The 19,602-nt window shown below is 67.8% G+C and overlaps 2 protein-coding genes across 4 annotated transcripts; both read left to right on the plus strand.

The window, feature by feature from the left end:
* The first annotated feature begins 402 nt into the window (after nucleotides 1–402).
* Nucleotides 403–2,895, plus strand: ZNF683 (zinc finger protein 683). Its single transcript, XM_066982798.1, has 4 exons — nucleotides 403–492; nucleotides 726–1,421; nucleotides 1,694–1,822; nucleotides 1,915–2,895. Exons 1-4 carry the CDS (start codon nucleotides 403–405, stop codon nucleotides 2,347–2,349), a joined length of 1,350 nt encoding a protein of 449 aa, XP_066838899.1. The 3' UTR covers nucleotides 2,350–2,895.
* A 747-nt stretch (nucleotides 2,896–3,642) lies between these two features.
* CRYBG2 (crystallin beta-gamma domain containing 2) lies at nucleotides 3,643–14,646 on the plus strand. 3 transcript variants are annotated; one of them, XM_048073119.2, is made up of 19 exons: nucleotides 3,646–3,839; nucleotides 6,690–8,851; nucleotides 9,422–9,466; nucleotides 9,546–9,664; nucleotides 10,009–10,165; nucleotides 10,253–10,392; nucleotides 10,493–10,619; nucleotides 10,701–10,864; nucleotides 11,033–11,159; nucleotides 11,385–11,527; nucleotides 11,609–11,735; nucleotides 11,823–11,855; nucleotides 11,956–12,068; nucleotides 12,279–12,408; nucleotides 12,682–12,821; nucleotides 12,911–13,034; nucleotides 13,460–13,618; nucleotides 13,965–14,124; nucleotides 14,225–14,646. In XM_048073119.2, exons 2-19 carry the CDS (start codon nucleotides 6,755–6,757, stop codon nucleotides 14,311–14,313), a joined length of 4,194 nt encoding a protein of 1,397 aa, XP_047929076.2. In that variant the 5' UTR covers nucleotides 3,646–3,839; nucleotides 6,690–6,754; the 3' UTR covers nucleotides 14,314–14,646. The 3 variants fall into 3 exon arrangements, with proteins under 3 accessions (XP_066838473.1, XP_047929076.2, XP_047929075.2); XM_048073118.2 differs by having other exon boundaries at nucleotides 3,649–3,839; nucleotides 9,419–9,466; XM_066982372.1 differs by lacking the exons at nucleotides 13,965–14,124; nucleotides 14,225–14,646 and adding an exon at nucleotides 13,719–13,958 and having other exon boundaries at nucleotides 3,643–3,839; nucleotides 9,419–9,466.
* The last annotated feature ends 4,956 nt before the right edge of the window (nucleotides 14,647–19,602 follow it).

Below are 19,602 nucleotides of genomic sequence, written 5' to 3' on the forward strand. Positions count from 1 at the left end.
TGGGGGCACCGCTGCCTGCGGGGCGGGCAGACAGGGCTGTGCCCCCCCAGCTCAGCCCTACTGGGTGCTACTGCACGGGGGAAACTGAGGCAGGGCTGCGGTGGGACAGCCAACGAGCCGAGCACCGCGTCCCCTGCCACCCCCCCCCCCCCGAGGCTTTCTGCTGCCGGGGGGGCCGCCGTGGAGCCGCTCCCCCCAGTTTTCCCCGTTCTCAGAAGGCAACAGCCCTGCGGCGGCCATGCGGGCAGCACCCAGCCCACGCCGCCCTCCCCGCTCGCCGAGCTAAACCGGGACGGAGAAACCCCGCAGAGCTGCTGGTGGCTGCGAGGTCCCTGCACCCCCGCAGGTCACCGGGCCTGGAGGGGGTCCCCAGCAGCCCCCCCGGCCCCCCACAGCTCCTGGATGGGCGACGGGACCCCCGTGCACGAGCCCCTCACCTCCTGCTCTGCCCCGGCACCATCGGTGCCTGCAGCCTGCGGCCGGGGCTGGCCGGTGAGGGTGCAGCAGGGCTCGGGGTCGTTCCCCGCTGGGTTCTGCTCGTGCCTTCCTCCCCAGGGGCCGAGAGCTCAGCGGACGCATTGCTGCCCGCAGAGCCCCCTCCCCGCGTCCCCTTCTTACCCTCCTGCACTTGTGGCTTCTGCAGACCCCGCGGCGAGTGCCTCCGCCTGTCCCACGGACGCAGCCGTGCTCCTGCTCCGCCATCTCGTGTCTCTGTCCCCCTGCAGGGTCACCGCGAGCATCCCCACCCTCTCCTCTGCCCACAGCCCCCCGGGACACCAGGGCAGCCGGGACCCCCGCAGGACTGCCCCCCCCCTACAGTGTGGGTGCTCTACGCCAAAGACATCCCCATCGGCAGCACCGAGGAGGAGGAGGAGGAGATGAGAGCCGAGGCCAAAGGGCTGCACAAAACCCCAGAGCAAACGCCGGAGCCGATGAAGGAGCCGGTGCTGGCGGGGGCTCGGCCGCCCCCCGCGGTGCCCAAGGGGCTGCGGCTGCACCCGGGCAGCCTCTGCCCCCTCCTCGTGCCCCAGCCCTGCCCCTGCGGCACCCGCTGCCCCCCGTTCCTGCTGGCCCCGCACCCTGCACCACCCCTCGCCCCGCTGGGTGACACGCGGGCCCTGGTGTCACCTCCGCGGGGTGGCACGGGCTGCGGTGCCCTCCTGCAGCTGCCGCCCCCCCTGGGGACGCACGGCACCGTCCCGGCCCCACGCAGGCAGCGGGTGCCTGAGCTGCAGAAGGCACCGGTGGCTTTTCTGCCCCTCCCCACAGGGGGTGGGTGCCCGCCACCCCAAAAAGCCCCCGCCTGCCCGGCCAAGCCACCCGCCCGAGCCACACTGGGGCCGCGGGGGAAGCAGGACAGCAGGAACAAGTACGAGTGCCGCGTCTGCAGCAAGCGCTTCAGGCAGCTCTCCAACCTCAAGGTATCGGGGGGGGGGGGCCCCGCTCCTCATCCCCAGGCCAGCAGCACATCCCTCCTCCCTCCTTCGGGCTTTGGGGACAAGGCACAGCAGGGGATCACCCCAGCAGGTTGGGCTCCTTGCTCTGTGCCTCAGTTTCCCCCCATCGGCACGAAGCACTGGGATCTCCAGCCGTACCCCGGGGGCTGCTCCCATGGGGGGTGGGGGGGGAATGTCTGGAGCCCAGGGTCCCCTGGGTGCTCCGTTCCCCCCCCAGCCCCCTGCCTCCCCCCCAGGTCCACCTGCGGGTGCACAGCGGCGAGCGGCCCTTCCAGTGCGCGCTGTGCACCAAGCGCTTCACGCAGCTGGCCCACCTGCAGAAGCACCGCCTGGTGCACACCGGCGAGAAGCCGCACCAGTGCCCGGTGGGTGCACGAGGAGGGCTTTGGGGGACACGAAGCGGGGACGCAGCACCCCTCGAGCCCCCCCCCCCCCCCCCCATCCTTTCTCCCCGCAGATGTGCTGCAAGCGCTTCCGCAGCAGCAGCAACCTGAAGACGCACCAGCGGCTGCACGCGGGCCGGGACCCCACCCAGTGCCACCTCTGCCCCGGCCGCTTCTCCCCACGCGTCCATCTCCAGCTCTGCCGGTGCCCGTGCGAGTGCTGGCACCTGCCCCGTGCCCCCCCCCGACCCCCAGAGCCTCCTCGTGCAAACCCTGGGATGCTTCAGCCTGGGCATGGGGTGGCTGCAACGGGAGGAAGAGGAGGAGGAGGAGAAGGAGGAAGGGCAGAGCTGCCCTGCGGCACTGCTGCGGGGCTGGGTGCTGGGGGAGGGGGGGACGGGGGTGCCCGGGTGGGCAGGGGCGCACGTGGGGTGCCCTGTGCCTGCCTGGCCCCGCTTTGGTGGCCCCTGGAGGCAGCCGCGTGCCCCGTTGTGGCTGGTCTGAGCTGAAGCCGTGCCTTTGTGCCGCAAACGCCCCTTTCCATGGAAAAAGGTTTAATTTCTGTTTTCTAATTTCTGTTCATGTTTTAATTTCTCAGCCCCCTCCATCGCTGGCACACCCCCAGCTCCGTGGTGCCTGTGGGGACGTGGCCCTGCCCACCCTCACCCGCTGCGGGGCTGGGGACATTATTATGGCATCATTCCCGTGTTTTTGTTCAGTAAAAATTCCTGCCGTTGGATCTGGCCTGCTGGTCCCTGGGGCCTTGTTTGCTCTCCAAATAACCGGGCTGAGCTCCCGCGGTGCCGCGGCCCCAGCCTGGGTGCGCCAACCTTTGGTCCCGGCACCCTCCTGTGCCGGAGACCCCATCCCCGGGCTGGACCCCGCGCTGGGGCTTTGCTCCGGGGCTTTCACAACCCCAGCCCGTGGCTGCAGCGGGGACGGACAGGGCAGAGTCCGGCCGGCATCGGTGAAGGTGGGTGGAGAACGGCAGAGCCACGAGCTCCCGGGGCCCATCGGGACCCTGAAACTCCTGGCCGAGGTGCGGTGGGACCGGGGTGCCCCAGGCTCCCCACTGGAGCTGCGTCGTGGCTGCGCGCACCGAGCTGGCGGTGGCCGAGCGGCTCCCCGGGCGGTGGCCGGGAGCGGTGGCCTGGGGCGAGGCTGGCACGGCTCGGCAGGGCACCCGCGGGTGCTGGGGCGGAGCGGGAGGGGCAGGGCGAGGATCCAGGGCGGGTGCTGGCTCTGCCAGTGCCCTGAGCCCTTCCAGGAAAGGGCCCCGCGCCCGCGCCCCGGGCCAGGTCTCCTGCGGTGGCCCAGGGCCACCGTGACCACTGCTGTGTCCCCAAGCCAGCGCTCAGCCCCTTGGGGCCCTGCGGGACGTGCGAGGCCGGTGTGGCACGGGGACGGTGGCCTGGCTTGGTGGCAGCAGTGGGACAGCCACGGTGGCCGTGCAGCCTGCCCTGGCCCTCTGCATGCTGTGGGCAGGCACGGTGCGGAGCGAGCTGCCCCTGGCCAGGGCTGGCAACTAATTCAGCTGTGGTGGTGGCCACGGGCCCCCCCCAGCGCCTCGGCACAGCGTTGGGACCCCAGAGGTGGCACTGAAAGGATCCCGGTGGTCAGAGGCGGCCAGCGGGCGGGAGCCACGGGAGCCACGGAGCCCCCACGGAGGTGGCAGGGGAAGGGTCGGCGGGGCAGGGGGTCCGGGGGGGGCCCCGCCAACCCGGGCGGGCCGGTCTCCCCGCCGGCGCTGCTGAGTCGCAGGAAGGAGAGGAGCAGGGTGCTGGGGAACCAGCCCGACCGGCTCCCCGGCTGTCAGCACCTGAGGAATGCCAAACCTCCGCTCGCCAGGGCTGGGTGCTCGGCGAGGGCTGGGTGCTCGCCGGGTGACTCTGCCGGTCCGCCCAGCCGCGGCGTGCCGGTGCAGGGAGCAGCACCCCGAGCCCCGCACGGCGCCCTCGGCACGGCCAGCCCGGCGCCCACCAGGACCCTCGGCCAGCAGGTACGTGGGGGTGCGGGTTTGGGGCCCGTGGGTGCTGCCGGGGCGCGTGGCGGTGGTGGGAAGGGCGGCGGTGCCGTGCCAGGAGCGGGAAGGCACCTGCTGCCAGCGGCACCGCGGCCGGAGCCGTGCCCCGGTGTGGCGGCGCTGTGCTGGGGCTCCCAGCTGAGCCAGCATCGCTGGGGACGGGGATGGGGGCTGAGCCCCTCTCAGCTCCAACCTCTTCAAGGGTTTAGCCCCACTCCCACATCAGAGTGTGTCACCGGACCCACTGGGGACAAACCGGGGCTCACCCACCTCCGGTGGCCTCGTGGCTGGGGGTCACGGGGGCCTGGCCGCCCCCATCCCCTCCTCTCCGCAGGGCTCGTGGCTGGGGGCTGCCCGTGACACCTCCGCACCGGGCAGCAGGGGAAATGGAAATCGCCCTGCCCTAATTATTAACCCCAATCTGAGCAGCAGCCGCCCAAACCAAAGTCCTGATTTTCCTGAAGGTGGCAGGTCCGCGCTCACCCACAGCCCTCGGGTGCATCCCGGCGTGTCCGCGGGCCCCGCTTTCTCTGTGGCCACCGGCTCAAAGCTGGCCGCAGGTCGCTGCCACCCGGCAGCCGCTGCCCTCACCTTTTGCCTTTTAAATTGGGTGCTCAGAGCCCCAGCCTGGCTGCTCCGAGACCCTGCGGAGTGCCAGGAGCTGACAAATGAGCCGAGCGCCTTCACCTGGGTGGGACGGGGTGATTAATTGGCCGTGCCAGGTGCCCGTTGCGACAATACGGCTCGGTTTCGCCGCAGCGTGTCCCGGCGTGCACAATGGCTCGGCTGGGTGGCCGCATCCTGCACCTGCCTCCATCCAGGGTGCTGGTGCCAGGCAGGGGAGCCCGGCGCTGGCTCACCCCCAGCACCGCTGGCACCCCGGGTGTCGCTGGGTGCCGGATCCTGCTACGGGCGCGGGGTGCGGAGGGCTGGGAGACGCTGACCTGGAGATCTTTGGAAATCCAGCTCGGGGCAAGAGTCAGCCGTGGTGCTGAGTCAGAGCCTCCCAGCACCCCGGTGTCCCCATCCCTGTGCCACCTGGGGCCATGGGCACGGCGGGGACGGCTGAGCACCGCCGGCGAGTGCTTGAGAAACCGGGGCTGAAGCAAGCTGGGGATGAAATCAGGAGCCAGGCGGCGCGGTGACGCCGGCTTCACGGGGAAGGTGGCACAGCAAAGAGGGGTCCGTGTCCTTGTGTCCCCGTGTTCCCCCCCTTGTCACAGCCAGGATCAGGAGCGTCCCCAGCCCCGGGGTCCCAGGGTGACCCTGTGGTCGTGGCGCTGGGGCTCCCTTCCAGCCTAAAGCCACCCGTGGTCCCCAGCATGCCTCCACCGGTCCCTTTTCCACCTGGGACTTGCGGTGGCCCTGCGGGTCCAGCTGCGGCCCTGCGGGTCCGCATCCAGCTGTGGCTTTGCTGGTGCAGGTGCGTGACCCTGCCTGGGCTCATCCCAGCCTCCAGCCGTGCTCGCTGTCCCAGACGAGGGCTCCTCGCCTCCTGGAAAATGACACCAACCCTTCCTATCTCTACTGGAAAGACCTGCCGGGCCGGGGCGCGCGAGACGCGGAGGGTGCGTGGCGGGCAGGCAGGAGGGGCGGGCAGCTGCCTGCACCCTGCACTCCCCTGCCTGGCCCCGGCACCCCCAAAATGTCCTGGTGAAGGCCAGCCTGGAGGCAGTAGGGCTTGGAAACATCCAGGCCTGGGCAGTGCAGGATGAGGCTATCCCCATGGTCGGGAACCCCCAGCGCTGACCCCAAGGATGGGGGACTCCTCCCCAAGGAAATCTCAGGTCCCGGCCCGGAAAAATCAGCCCGGGGAGGTTTTCCCCCATCCCCAGCCAGGAAAGCCCCAAATTTGGCCTCTCCCTGGGCTGTGCCCAAGCCCCTGATCCTCCTGCAGCCCCCGCAGCCTCACAGGGCTGGTGACACCGCGCAGCTCGTAACTGGGAGATGCCGAAATGCTGCCACGCTTCCGGCTCACTCACACGCAGCTGCCTCGTCAGCTGCTTTCCGTATCCCAAACACAGCAATAAAACCCTTCTGGGGCGGTCACGCAGCCTCGGCACGGCGTCGCCTCCGCCGGCCTCCCCACAAGCCGGGGCCCCGGGGTGCCCGTGACCTCCCCGGCGCGCACCAGGGGCCGGGGGGTGATGCCCGGTGCAGGAGCTGGGTGCTGGGTGCCCACTCTGCTCAGGGTGCAAGCGGTGGGTAATTAGCACAGCTCGTTTTCTCGTGCCAATGAGGCTGCAGAGGCAGCTGGAGCGATCCCACCTTTGCCCCGATGCAGGGAGGGTGCTGCCCAGGTCCCCACCTCCTCCTGCAAAACCCCATGGGTGCAGCGGCTGCGGCACAGCCCTGGCGAAGCCTTTTCACCCCGCGGAGCTGCCTCCCTGTTATTTTTTGGGCTTGTTTGTTTGCTGTGCTTGCTGACTCGGCGCAGCCCTGCGCCCTCCTGACTCATCCCGCAGCTCGGGGCACGGCCCGGCCTGGGGCATGGCCCGGGCTGGCCGCATCCTGCCTCGGTGGCGCGGCGCAGCTCCCCGTGTGCTGGCCACAGGAGCGCTGGGACGTGCAGGCAGAGGGGGTGGTGGTGTCCCACACGTCCTGCGTGTGCCAGGAGGGTGTGAGCGTCCCAAGAGATGCTTGAGATGCATTTGGGATCCCCAAAGCCACCTCCTGTATGCATGGGATCCCCCCTTAAAACATCCTAAAAGGACCACAGGGATGTATAGGGCGGTTTAGGGTCTAGAAGGGTGGGCACAAGGGTGGATCCCAGAGGGTTTCAGCTCGGGTGCCCCACAGTCCGATTTCTGGTGCCTCTCCCCGCAGCACCGACAGCCCCAGCACCGCAGCGGGGGCCCAGGCGAGGTGGCGGGGGCCGCAGCCCCCCCGGCATGGATTCACCACTCCGGCACAGCAAGGCGAGGGGCCTCGTCTCCAGCACCGAGCTGAGCATGAAGCAACCGCCACCGGGACCCGAGGGCCGGTCCCGCTTCCAGAAGGTCTCGCTGGTGTCGCGACGGCTGGAGCAGGCGACGGCCGGGGGGGCCCGCGACGGCAGCCCCTCCCGCGTCTCCCTGCTGCTGCAGGCCTGGGAGCGGGAGATCGTGGAGAAGACGTCGGCCGGGCCGGCCCCCGTGGCGCACCGGGGATGCTCGTCCTCCGTCAGCATCCTCAAGGACTTCACCGCGCACGGCCCCGTCTTCTCGCAGGTCTACTCGCCCGCTCAGAAACCCCGGCAGAAGGACGAGAAGGGGGGGGATGACAACGGCACGGCACCGGCGGCTGCGCCCCGGGACATCCCCGTGCACCGGGAGAGCTACATGCACGGCGCCCTCCTCCCTGCCGGCCCCGCGGCCGCCGCAGCCCCCTGCCACCGCTCGCCCCGTGACGGCTCCGGCGCGACCGAGCCCAGGCCCAGGCACGTCACGGTGCTGCGGGCGGGCAAGGAGGGAGTCGGCCCTAAGCTGGGGGGCGCAGAGGGGAGGAGAGCCCAAAACGGGCTGCACAAGGCTGCCAGCACCACCACGTCCCCGTCGCAGAGGGAGAGCTGCGAGCAGGATGGTGGTGGCTCCGCTGAGGTCGCGGCACGCACGGGAAGCTCGCCGGGCGCCTCGGGTGCTGGGGGAGCCCCCGGGGAGAAATGTTCGAGGCAAGCTGAAGCCGTGACGGTGAACGCGGCATCAAGAGATGGCGACAGGCCCCAGGACCCACAAACCAGTAAAACCAGTGCCCAGCATCCCCCAGAGGACGTCAGCAGCCAGGCAGATCAGGCTGGTGTGGGAGAGGGAGGCACGGCGGATGGGGACGGCACTGGTTTGGCCACGCCGCCCAGGACAGAGAGCTCTGGGGGAGCTGATGGCACCCCCGAAAACCTCTCCTTGGAGGTGAGCAATGGTCCTGAGCCCTTACCTGAAGCACGAGCATCTCCAAAGGGTGCAGAAGTTGAGAAGGAGGAGGGTGAAATGTCGGGGGACCCCCAAAGCATGGTCCAAGGGCCTGAGAGCATCCCTGAGCCCCCCACAGAGACCATCCCAGAGCCCCCAACGGAGACCATCCCAGATCCCCAACCTGAGAACATCCCAGAGCCCCCCACGGAGAGCATCCCGGAGCCCGAGCCTGAGAGCACCCCAGAGCCCCAACCTGAGAGCACCCCAGAGCCCCCGCAGAACCCCCCAGCCCCTTCCCCACTGCCTGAGAGCCCCCCGGACATGGCGGAGGAGGACCCCGAGCTGGTGGTGGACATGGAGATCTTCGTGGACACGCTGCGCAACATGGAGCCCTCGGAGATGCGGAAGGCGCCCAAGGCCCCGCGCCAGCCCCGGCCCTCGGCGCTGGGTCGCTGCGCGGCGCTGCCGCCCATCCACGAGGACCGCGTGGCCCCGCGCGCCCCCGTCTCGCTGCCGGACGCCCTGCGGGAGCTGCTGGCGCGGGGCGGCGGGGGGCGGCGGGCAGAGCCCCCCCCGGAGAGCAGCAGGAGCCTCGAGGAGGAGGAGGAGGAGGAGATCGAGAACCCCTACCTGAGCCCCGGAGAGAGGGCGTCGCGGGGGCCCCGCCGTGGCACCAGCAACGGGGAGCCGGACACGCTCCTGGGGGGGCCGAGGCTGGAGGGAGAGAAGGAGAGAAGCAAAGGGGCGCAGGGCAGGGCGGCGGGCGAGCGGAGCGTGCTCTTCCGAGGGAACGTCCTCAAGGGCATGGCGCTGCTCTCCGACTTCCTGGAGCACCGGGCGGCCGCGGCGGACGAGGCCAAGCCCTACTCGCGCCTGGACAACAGCGTGCTCTACAGCCGCTTCGTCGCCCCCGCCGCCGCCCCACTCTGCAGGGACCGGCGGGACCAGAGCTCACCCCCCGGCGGGGTCCCCGGTGGGACGGGCACCAGCGAGCACCCTGGCACTGAGGCGGTTGAGCTGGAAGCCCCGAGCCTTGGCCACGTCCCGCCTGTCACCGAAGAGCCGGAGAGCACCATGGCCCCGTGCCCCGCTGATGTCCCGGTGAGTGATGTCCATCGCACGGCCCCTGGGGATGCCCTGCCCTGCCTGGCACATGGGAGGTGGTGGGGTCTGGCTCGGTGTCACGTCTGAATCCCCCCAAGCAGCTTCTCCTGCTTCCAGTCTATGGCTGGTGCTTCCCAGAGGAGCGGCTGGGTTGGGAAAGGTCCCAGTGTGAGGGGAGGGTACTGCGATGGGAAGGTAATGGGGTGAGAGGGTACTGGGATGGGTGACGGGAGGGTGCTGGGATGGGAAGGTACCGGTACTGGTGATGGGAGGGTACCGGGATGGTTGGGTACTGGGACAGGTGACAGGAGGGTGCTGGGATGGGAAGGTACCGGCACTGGTGATGGGAGGGTACCAGGCCGGGTGATGGAGGGCAGGGGCCGGGCGAAGAGGCCGGTCCTGGAGGTGCAGGAATGTCGAGGTGTGGCTGCTCGGGGCGGTGGGAGGGATCCGCAGGCTGCAGACGTGAGGCCGCAGCTGCTGCTTCCTCGGGCTGCGGCGATGGCTGGTGTGGGCGACATCGCCCTGCGCTCCTCACGCGCCGGTGTCCTCGGCTGTCCGCAGCAGGAGGACAAGGAGGGCTTCGAGAAGATCAACACGAGACCCGGCAAGGTACGGGGTGTGTGGCCGGGGCCGGGCTGGCCGTCCCGGTGCCGCGGTGCCGTAGCACCTCTGCTGTCACCCCTCCCAGATCGTCCTCTTCTCCGAGGCCGGCTTCGCGGGACACAGGCGGGAGATCTGGGGCGACGTCCCCGACGCCACGTCCTGGGAGCTCTCGCACACCATCTCCATCAGGGTCATCCGCGGCGGGTAGGGGCCGGTGGCGGCGCGGGGACGTGACACAGGGTGGCACTGGCGCGGGGACGCGGAGGGAGAGCTCGGCCGGGGCCGGCACTGCCCGTGGCCGGGGTGGAGGCCACCAGGTCACCGCCCGGGGTTCATCAGTGGCCGTCCTGCTGCTGCTAACGACCGTGGCCACGAGCCAGCATCGCGGCGGCACGATGTCCCCACCCCGCTGTGCTGCCGGAGGCTCCTGGTGGCCGGGCCGGCGGCATCCCGCACCCTGCCATTACCCAGGGCCGGGCGCGCGGCGGTAACCAAATGAACGGGGGCGTGGGGGGATTTTCCCCCTGGTGCTCCCGCCCCGCTGGCAGGTGGGTGATGTACGAGAAGCCGCGGTTCCACGGGCGCAAGTGCGTGCTGGCGGAGGGGGACGTGGAGATCGACAACCCCTGGACGGCCTACGGGCAGAGCAAGGAGCCCCGCGGCAGCCGCCCCTTCCGCATCGGCTCCTTCAAGAGGGTGGTGCGGGTGAGCGCACGGCCCCTTCCCTCGGCACCCAGAAAATGGGGGGCACTGGGGGTCCCCCTCACGCTGCCCCCCCCCCCCCCCCGGCAGGACTACCGCACCCCTGAGATCAGCCTGTTTGCGGAGGAGAACGGCGAGGGCGCCAGGCTGAATTTCACCGACTCGGCCGAGGACACGCGCGTGGGCGGCCAGGCGCTCGCCGCCTCCTCCATCATCGTCCACTCGGGGCTGTGAGCGGGGTGCACTGGGCTCGGGGCGCTGCCACCCCGGGGTGCTGCCACCCCAGGGCGCTAGCGGCCGCCCTCGAGCGTTTGGGTGTTTCTTCCCCAGGTGGCTGGTTTACTCCAAGCCTTTCTTCGACGATGACCCCTACGTCTTGGAGCCGGGCGGGTACCCCAGCTTAAAGGCGTGGGGAGCGAAGGATCCGTCCATCTGCTCCATGCACCCCATCAGGCTGGTGAGCGCTGCCTGCCGCGGGGCCGCATCCTGAGCGCGTCCCCTTGCTGCTGCCTTCTCACCGGGGCTCCTCTCCTTCCAGGGCTGCCCCGTCGTGGAGCGGCCCGGCGAGCCGCAGGTGGTGATCTACGAGGACGTGGGCTTCCAGGGCCACAGCTTTGCTGTCAACCGAGATATCTACGACCTGAAGAACCTGCCCGGGCTGGCGCTGCCCACCCTGGGCTCCCTGCGCGTCCTGGGCGGCTGGTGAGCGGCGTGGGCAGGCAGAGCTGGAAGGGGACGGAGCTTCCCGGGGCTGTGGGATGATCGGGAGTAGCGTCCCCGTGGCAGGGAGGGTGGCACTGGAGCAGTGTCCCCGTGTCCCGACACGTGCTGGAGATGGGGGGACCTCACTGCCCGCGTGTCTGCACGCAGCTGGGTCGGCTACGAGAAGGAGGGCTTCCGAGGCCACCAGTACCTGCTGGAGGAAGGGGAGTACCACGACTGGAGGCAGTGGGGCGGCTACAACAAGGAGCTGGTGTCCTTACGGCTCATACGGACGGTGAGGGCACCGCGTGGGGATGGAGCCACCCGCCCTGTCCCGTCCTCATCCCCCCGCTGGGCACGGCCTGAGAGCCCCCCAGACTCATCGCACACAGAGGTCTGGGTGCAGAGAGCTGCTCCCACCAGCCCCTAACACCACGCGGGACATGGTGCGGAGAGCACCCAGCCTACGGCCCCTTCCCCACCACAAACCAAGGACTTGGGGGTTCCTCTGTCCCTGCAGGACTTCTCCGACCCGGCGCTGGTGCTCTTCGAGGCCATGGACTTCGAGGAGGGCCCCAGCGTGGAGCTGAGCGAGGCGCTCCCCGACACGCAGCTGGCCGGCTACGGCACCGTCACGCAGTCCATCCACGTGCTGAGTGGCGTGTGAGTGCGGGCACGGGGGACCAGGGGGACAGAGGGGACAAAGGGGCCGAGCCTGAGCCAGCACCCGCGTCCCCCCGGCAGGTGGGTGGCCTACGAGGGCCCCAACTTTTCGGGCGAGCAGTACATCCTGGAGAAGGGGGTGTACCGCAACTGCGAGGACTGGGGCGCTGCTGACTGCCGCATCACCTCGGCGCAGCCCATCCTGCAGGTGAGAGCACCCAGACACCCCCCCATGCACCCATGGGTGCCCCCGGGTGGGCAAGGCACCAGCCAACCCCGCTCTGTTTGCTTCCAGGTTGGGGAGCACAACCTGCACTTCGTCTCCAAGGTACGGGGTGGTGCACGGGGAGGGGGACACGTCCCTCGTTGCGATGCCGCCCTTTGCGGGATCGCCCCCGTCACCGAGCCCCTTTGTGCCCCCTCCCCAGATCCTGCTCTTCTCAGAGCCCGACTTCCTGGGGGAGCACCTCGCCTTCGAGGACGAGCAGGGCGCCCTGCCCGATGGCTTCGTGCCCCGCTCCTGCAGGGTCCGCGGGGGCAGGTAGGACACCTTGGGGCTCGCTGCCTCTGGATGGGGACTGGGACAAAGAGGAAACCCCAACACCCATGGGTGTTAGGGAGAACGGGTGTTAGGGAGAACCAGGCACGGGGCTGGCAGCCATGGGGACACCCATGGGGGCTCGCTGGGAGGGCAGGGGACACCCACCCGGCACGGTGGCCACGTCAGCCTGGGCACACTCCTCTCTGCCAGCTGGATCCTGTTCGACGGCCAGGACTTCTCCGGGGAGCAGCACGTGCTGTCCGAGGGCGAGTACCCGACGCTGGGCGCCATGGGCTGCCTGTCCTCGGCCACCATTCGGTCCCTAAAGAAGGTCCCGGTGGTGAGTGTCGGTCCTCTGGTCTGAATTTTTGGGTAGACCTGTGTGGTGCCAGGAGCTGGACTCGACGATCCTTCGTGGGTCCCTTCCAACTCGGGATATTCTATGATTCTACGATTCTCCCTTTGCTGGGGCAGAAACCCCTAGGAACCTCCTCCTTCCCCTCCCGTGGCTACCCCAGTGCTGGCTCTCCAGCCTCGGATCCCTCCTGCACCCACGGGTGCTCGCTCCCCCTCCTTGCCCCCCTCTCCCCTCACCTCCTGCCCCATCCCGCAGTTTTTCTCGGAGCCCTCCATCTTCCTGCACGGGCTGGAGTGTTTCGAGGGGAAGGAGATCGAGCTGAACAGTGAAGTGCGGAGCCTCCAGGCGGAGGGCTTCAACAACCACGTGCTGTCGGTGCGCGTCAAGGGCGGGATGTAAGTGAGCCCCGGCCCCGCTCTCCCCTGCCCCGCATGGGGGGGCTCTGCGGGTGCCCGGGCTGACCACGCTTTTCCCATCCCCGCAGCTGGGTGCTGTGTGAACACGGCGACTTCCGAGGCCGCCAGTGGCTGCTGGACTGCACCGAAATCACCAACTGGCTGACGTACAGCGGGCTGCAGCACGTGGGGTCCCTCTACCCCATCCGCCAGGTGAGCGCGGGGTGCCGGCACCCAGGGAGCCCCAAAAGCAGCCCCGGGGGGCAGGCGGCTCGCAAGGAGCTCGAGTCACCAGCCCTGACGCAAGGGGCCCGGAGGAGGCAGCGGGGCACGACCTTGGGGAGCAGCACCCCGCCGACGGCGCTCGCCCATGAAAGGTGCCGCCAGCCCGTCGTCGGCACCCGGCTCCCTGCCCTGGGAGCGGCCGCCGTCGTGGCGAAACGCTCCCCGGGGACAAACGCCTTGCACAACGTCCCGGCGTCGTGCCGGGGATTGCCGTGCCCAAAACAGCTGCGAGAGACAAGCCAGGGCCACATCCGTCACCCCAGCACCGCGGGGACACGGCGCAGCGCGGGTTTTGGGTGCCGTGGGGACGCCGGTGTGCAGAGCCCGAGCAAAACGGGCTTCTCTCCTCGCAGAGACGGGTCTATTTCCGCATCAGGAGCAAGGAGCTGGAGCTCTACCTGTCCGTCCCCGACGACGTGGAGGACATGAAAGCGGGGCGCGTGGTGGTCTCCAGCCTGAGCGAGCAGAGCAGCTCCGTCTGGTACTACGAGGACGGGCTGCTCAAAAACCAGGTCAGGGCTCATTGCGTGACAGCCGCGACTCGGAGCCGGAGGGGACCTGGGTGACGCACCCCAGAGTGATCTTTTAGGGCTTACAGCAGCTTTTTCCTAGGCTAACCTCAGCCCCGACACCAAAGACACGTTGATTCTCTCTTCCCCTGGAGACATGAAGGCATTTCTGCCCCACCTGAGGGCTGTTATCACCCCAGTCATCCCCACCCCTCGCTTGCTTTCCTGCCTTTCGCGTGTCCCACCCCAGCCCCAGCTGCGTTTGACAGGGAACCCTCCAGGCTTGAAGGCCCTGAGCCTCATGGGGTGGAGGGGACGGGGCTGACGTGGCCACCGCTGCTCCCCGCAGGTTGCCCCCAACATGAGCCTGCAGGTCATCGGGCCGGCTGGGAAGGGCTCCAAGGCCGTGCTCTGGTCCGAGACACGGATGCCGCGTCAGACCTGGAGCATCGACGCCCGGGGACGGATCCGCAGCCAGATGTTCGAGGACATGATCCTCGATATAAAGGGTGAGGCCGTGGTGCCGGCACAGGGGCTGCTGTCGCTGGGACCCCCGTGGAAATGGGGCACCAACCTGCTCTGCCCTCCCCAACCCTCCCCTCTCCGCAGGCGGCCGATCGTACGACCGGGACCACGCCATCATTTGGGACGCGGCTGAGGAGCGACCCACGCAGATCTGGGACGTGCAGGTGCTATGAGGGGGCAGCGTGGCCCCGGCGCCGAGTAAGTGCCACGGGGCAGGGCGAGGACACCGTCAGCCTCCCTGCCAGCGTCCCTGCAGCGGTAGGGGGCTGCCCCTGCCCTGCCGGACACCCCTCGGCCCCGGCTGCTGCTGTGAAGGATGCCCGCGACCACCTCCGTCGCCGAGGGGCCGACCCCACGGCCCTCCTGGGAGCCCCGCAGGACACGCTGCCGACCCCGTGGGACGCTCTGGAGGGTGGCACAGCTGAGCCCCTTCCCCTCCCCAGTCCCCTCTGAACTGTATTTATGTACGTGTGTAAGATACGGCCCCTCGCACGGGGCCAGCCCCGCCTGGGTTTGGTTTCCTTGTCCTGGTGTTGGCCACTGCCCGGCTCCCCCCACGCCAGGGAGCTGCTCCCTCGCCCCCATCCGTGCAGTGTGGGCCCAATCCTGCTCCCCGGGCGGGAGCTCAGTGCCCTCTAGTGACCAAGGGCCACAAGCAGCACCCAGCTCCGGGTTTGGAGAAGCGAGGTGCGTAACTGCACCCCCCGAGACAGCAGCATGTCCGGTTCGGGATGCTGCTAAGGAGAGGGGGCTCTGGATCCCTTTCCTCCACCATTTCTGTAGGGGTGCAGCAGGATGAGGACCCCAAGCGCTGGGAGGTGCCCTGGGGATGTGTCCTGGTATCGCTGGACAGGGCTGGGCTGTGCCAGCAGGGCGCTCAGCAGGAAGACGTGGCTCTGCACAGGCACAGGACCCCCAGCCCCGGTGGGAGCCCAGCCCCTTTGTGCCCCCACCCCAGATCCTGCTTGTGTGGGGGCTTTGGCTCTGTCCCTGTCCCAGCCCCAGGCAGGGAGAACAGAGACGTGCGTGGCGGATGGAGGGTGTTTAACCAGGGAAAGCTCTACCATGGACGAAGGTAAAGGTGCGGGGGGGTCACACAGAGGACGTTTGGGTCATGAGGTGGCAAAGGACACGGGGGGGCTCCAGATGGACACAGTGATCATCCTGATGGCCATCAGCATCCTGCTCTGCTGTGGGCTTGGGACTGCTGAAACCCACTGCTGCCAGCATGAGCTTTGTCCCGTCCGCACGTCCGTCCGTCCGTCCGTGCTGCAGGACACGGGCAGAGCCGTGCCGCGGCTCAGCTCCCCGGGACAGAGGCGTCCTCCCTGCGAGCAGAGGGCAGGGCAGGGCCGGAGCTCCCCGGGGACGTGACTCAGAGCCAGGAGGGACGTGCGGGGAGAAGCCCGTGCAGCCGGACACGCGGAGCTGCAGCCGGACACGCGGAGCTGCTGCCGGACACGCGGAGCTGCTGTCCTCGCTGCGGGCACAGGAGCCCAACGCTGGCAGGAGCCCGGTTTGCTGAGCAAGGCTGAAGCCAGTTTGGGGCAGCGCAGGGGCAGTTATCGGCCTGGGGCAGAGCTGGGCTTACACCTGGGGTGCTGGGAGGGAACGGGGGGAGCGGGGCGAGGCCGGGACTGGGGGAGGAGGATGAGGAGAGAAGGAGGAGGAGGAGGAGGAGGAGGAGGAGGAGGAGGTGGGCGAGCAGAAGGCACGCAGGCAGCGGGGAGGGCGTCAGATGCAGAACCACAGAGCTGCCGCCAGCCTCTGGGGGCCGGAAGAGGTCCCCAGAGAGCGGGGTCTGGCTGAGCCCGGAGGCCCCCCAGCCGCGGACACTGCGGCTCCCCCTCAGCGGAGCCCCGCGGGCCCTGCCCGCGGCTCCCTCAGGAAATGGCCGCCTCCTCGGCCCGCCCTTATATAGCCCGCCGAGCCGGGATAGGCCGCGCCGGATTGGTGAGGAGCACGAGCCCTGCCGTCCGATTGGCCCGCACGACGGGGGCCACCTTGCGATAGGCCAGGACTCGGCCTGGGGGCGGATCCGCCCGGCCTGAGGGGGGCGCTGCGCCCCTGCCCCGCGCCTTAGGGCCCGGCTGCGGCTTCCAGCGAGGCCTGGGGCCCCTCAGCGAGCCCAGCCTGAGCGTAACACCAAAATAAACACCGCGGTGTAATAACGCAATAAAGAAATACCACAAAGCCTCCACGCTTTATTTCTCAAAGCCTCGCAGCGCTCCCGCTCCAGGGCCGAGCAGCTCCGGGGCTGCCGGAGGCTGCGGCCATGGCGGGGCGCCGCGGGCATGGCGGGGCAGGGGGAGCGGCGGCAGCGTGCGGGCAGGCCCGGGGCAGGGGGAGCCGTCCTGGGGGCGTCTTCGTGGGGGGACACGGGGAGGGCAGGGAGCTGGAGGTCCCCCATCAGCACAGTCGCGGGAGGAAGGCCGCAGCCAGCCCCAGCGCGAGGAGGAGGATGGCGGGGCTGCTGCCCGGCGGGCTCAGGCTGCTCTGAGGCATGGTGCTGTTGTTGGTGGCGGCACCACTGTTCACCTTTTCGTGCGCCTGGATGAAGGGCTGGAAGAGAAAAGGGGACAGTCAGGAATCGCCACGCGTGGGATCAGGCAGCAGCGCCTTGGGGGGAAATCCCCCCCGGGACCCGTCAGGCGGTGCCCCGGTGCCAGACAGGACGCATGGTCTCCTCTCCCCCAGCTGCACGCAGATCAGTCAGCTTCTGGGTTTTCCCTCTGCATGAAGTAAAACATGCGTGAAGCCTAAACGTGAAGCCCAAAACAAGCCCTTACCATGCTGTTACCACATTTCTAGCCAGGGGCTGTTAGAAATTGTGAGTGGGGGAGCAGGAGTGAGGGGGTGGCCTCCTCCTGTCCGCGCCGCTCTGAGGAAGCGGCTGGGGACGTGGGGCCTGCGAGCCCTGCCATGGAGGATGTGGGGCACAGAAATGGAGCTGGGAAAGCCCCGTGCTGGAACCAGCGGTGAGGAGGAGAGAACCCCTTCCTGTTGGTACAGTGGGCTGTTGCAAGCGGTGGCATTGCAGTCATTGCGTGAAATGATAACGCAGCTGGGGTGGAAATTTCAGGGCAGTTTCCTTCCCTCTCTAAAGAGACCCTCCCTTCAAATTAGGGCATTTGCTTGAATTCCTCCTGCCCTGGCTGTACAGAACCACTTTCTCTGGGGGGTCGGTGCAAGCAAGCAGCAGTGCATTTCATTGTTTCTCAGCCCCACTGGGTCTCTCTGGAGCTGGAACAATGATGAGGATGGGGACAGCCCGCAGTGCCATGAGGAAGGGGTTCGTTTCTCATGGGAAAGTAAACAACCTGCAGACGGACGAGGGGATGAGGGAACTCTCTATCTGTGTCCAGTGTCCCTGTAGCCCCACGGCTGTGCCAGAAGACTCCACGGCCGTGCCTGGTATCCCTCCAGCCCCACAGCCATGCTCAGCATCCCTGAACCAGGCATGAGATGGGGACAGGGATGGGGCCAGGATGCGAAGGAGAAGCTTCAAGATGGGACGGAGAGCTGAGAAGTGCCAAGGTTACAGTATACGCACAATGCTCTTAAGCAAAAAACACTTAAAAAAGCAACATATAGTAGTATTTAAACTTTGCAGACTACAGTGGAAAGCTCCTAGTAAGAGAGCCAGGGTTAAATTCCAATAGGAAATATAATGCTGTTTTCCTGCTCACGGCAGAAATTCTCCCACCAGTTAACTGGCCAACCCCCCAAGGTTACCCCCCTCCCGACCGCTTCCATACCCAAGGGACAGATCTGGCTGCCCCCCAGCTTTTGGGGTGCCCGAGCTCCCCTGGGCTGTGGAGTTTCTCTTACCAAGCAGAGGGCGAAGAGGGCAAGCAGGAGGAACAGGTGGGCACGCTGGAGGGGCTGCATGGTCGGTGCTCGGTGCACAGTTTGCTGCGACGCTTCCTCATCTGCTCGCGGTGATTGCAGTCGGAGGCTTTAAAGTGCAGCCGTGGCCCCATTGCACCAATCACACCTTCCTTCCCCATGCCACTGCTGCTGAGCATGCCTTGCCGCCCAGAAGGGCAGCTAGAATCAAACCCATGGCGATTCAGGCAAGGCATCGAGAAGGCTGCTGATGCTGCAAGGGAGAAGGTTCACGGGATGACATGAGGGGCATGCAGGTGGGGATGATGTCCCAGCCCATCTCCAGAAAAGGCAGCTGGAGCCTCTCGCCCTCCCATTTTCCACACCATATAACACTGCCTGCGGCACAACACCCCTGGGCTGAGGTCTGCCCCCATGGGGGTTTCTTGTCATGAGCTCTGTGCCTGTGTAGGACCAGTGCTTGTTACAGGTTAAAACCTCCTGCTGCACCAGGAGGGTTTGCAAACATCGCACCTGGTAACAAACCTTGTCCCCTGCAGCTCAGGACAGGAGCTGGGCTCAAGCTGTTGCTCGGAATTTTGGTTACAAACACGGATGACAGGGAGGTCTGATCCAGGTAGTGGATGGGGATGATGCTTCCTTCCAGCCCCGACACCCTACCGCTCACAGCATGTCTCTGAGCTCCACCACCCATCTGACTGCAGCAGCAGGAAACAGAGGCTTATTTTAAGACAGGTTGAAATAACTAAAGCTGACAAAATGTGACAAGCATGGGTGTGAAATGCACTTGTCTTGGTTTTGCAGTTGTGTAGCGCATGCAGTTGTGAGCCTAGTCCACCCAGCGCTGACAGCGCCTGAATGCAGCAGCACACCTTCGCTTTATTTAGTTCGTCTTTGCACGGTACAGAATCGTCAAAATGAAAGGCTCCTGCAGACAGCAAACGTGCCATAAAAAGTGCTGCCCCTCTCCAGGGAACGAGGCCGAACTCTGCACAGAGCAGAGAGACGTGGCGGTGGGATGGCGACATGCAGGCCAAGGGCCCTCTGGAAGAGCCACGGCCGCAGGCACAGGGTCTGGCTCAGCCGAACCCAGCTTTGAGCCAAAAAAAAGGGAAAATTTGTGCAGCGTGCAATGCCTCTGGGGTGGCCTGCGGATGCAGACCGTGCCCGTGGGAGGGCAGGGGCGCGCAGGAGGTGGCTAGGAAGAGGAAACGTCGGTTTAGCTGCCATTCGCTGCGCCACGAAGCGTGGAGAGAACCCCTAAGCGAAAAAAACAAAAAGTTTAAAAATCGCCATGACGGGGCCGGCTTGCAGGGCAGGTCGGGGGGGGGGGGGGAGCGGTGCACGCCGGGACTTGTAGTCCTCGAGCGGCCTCTCTGCCCCACGTGATCGGCGCCGAGCCAATCGCAGCGGCGCGGCGTCGCCGCGGCAACGCGCGGTACACAAGATGGCGGCGGGGGGCAGCGGGCCCGGGGCTCGCTGAGGGCGGCCCGGGGACCCCCCCCCCCACACCCCGCGGGGCCCCAGCAGGTAGCGGGGACAGCGGGGACAGGGCCCAGCCGCCGTGTGTGACTCTGCCCTTCGTCGCTGCAGCAGGGCAGGCTGGCTGTGCG

This window comes from Anser cygnoides, chromosome 24 (assembly GCF_040182565.1).
Source record: "Anser cygnoides isolate HZ-2024a breed goose chromosome 24, Taihu_goose_T2T_genome, whole genome shotgun sequence".
Classification (NCBI taxonomy): domain Eukaryota; kingdom Metazoa; phylum Chordata; class Aves; order Anseriformes; family Anatidae; genus Anser; species Anser cygnoides.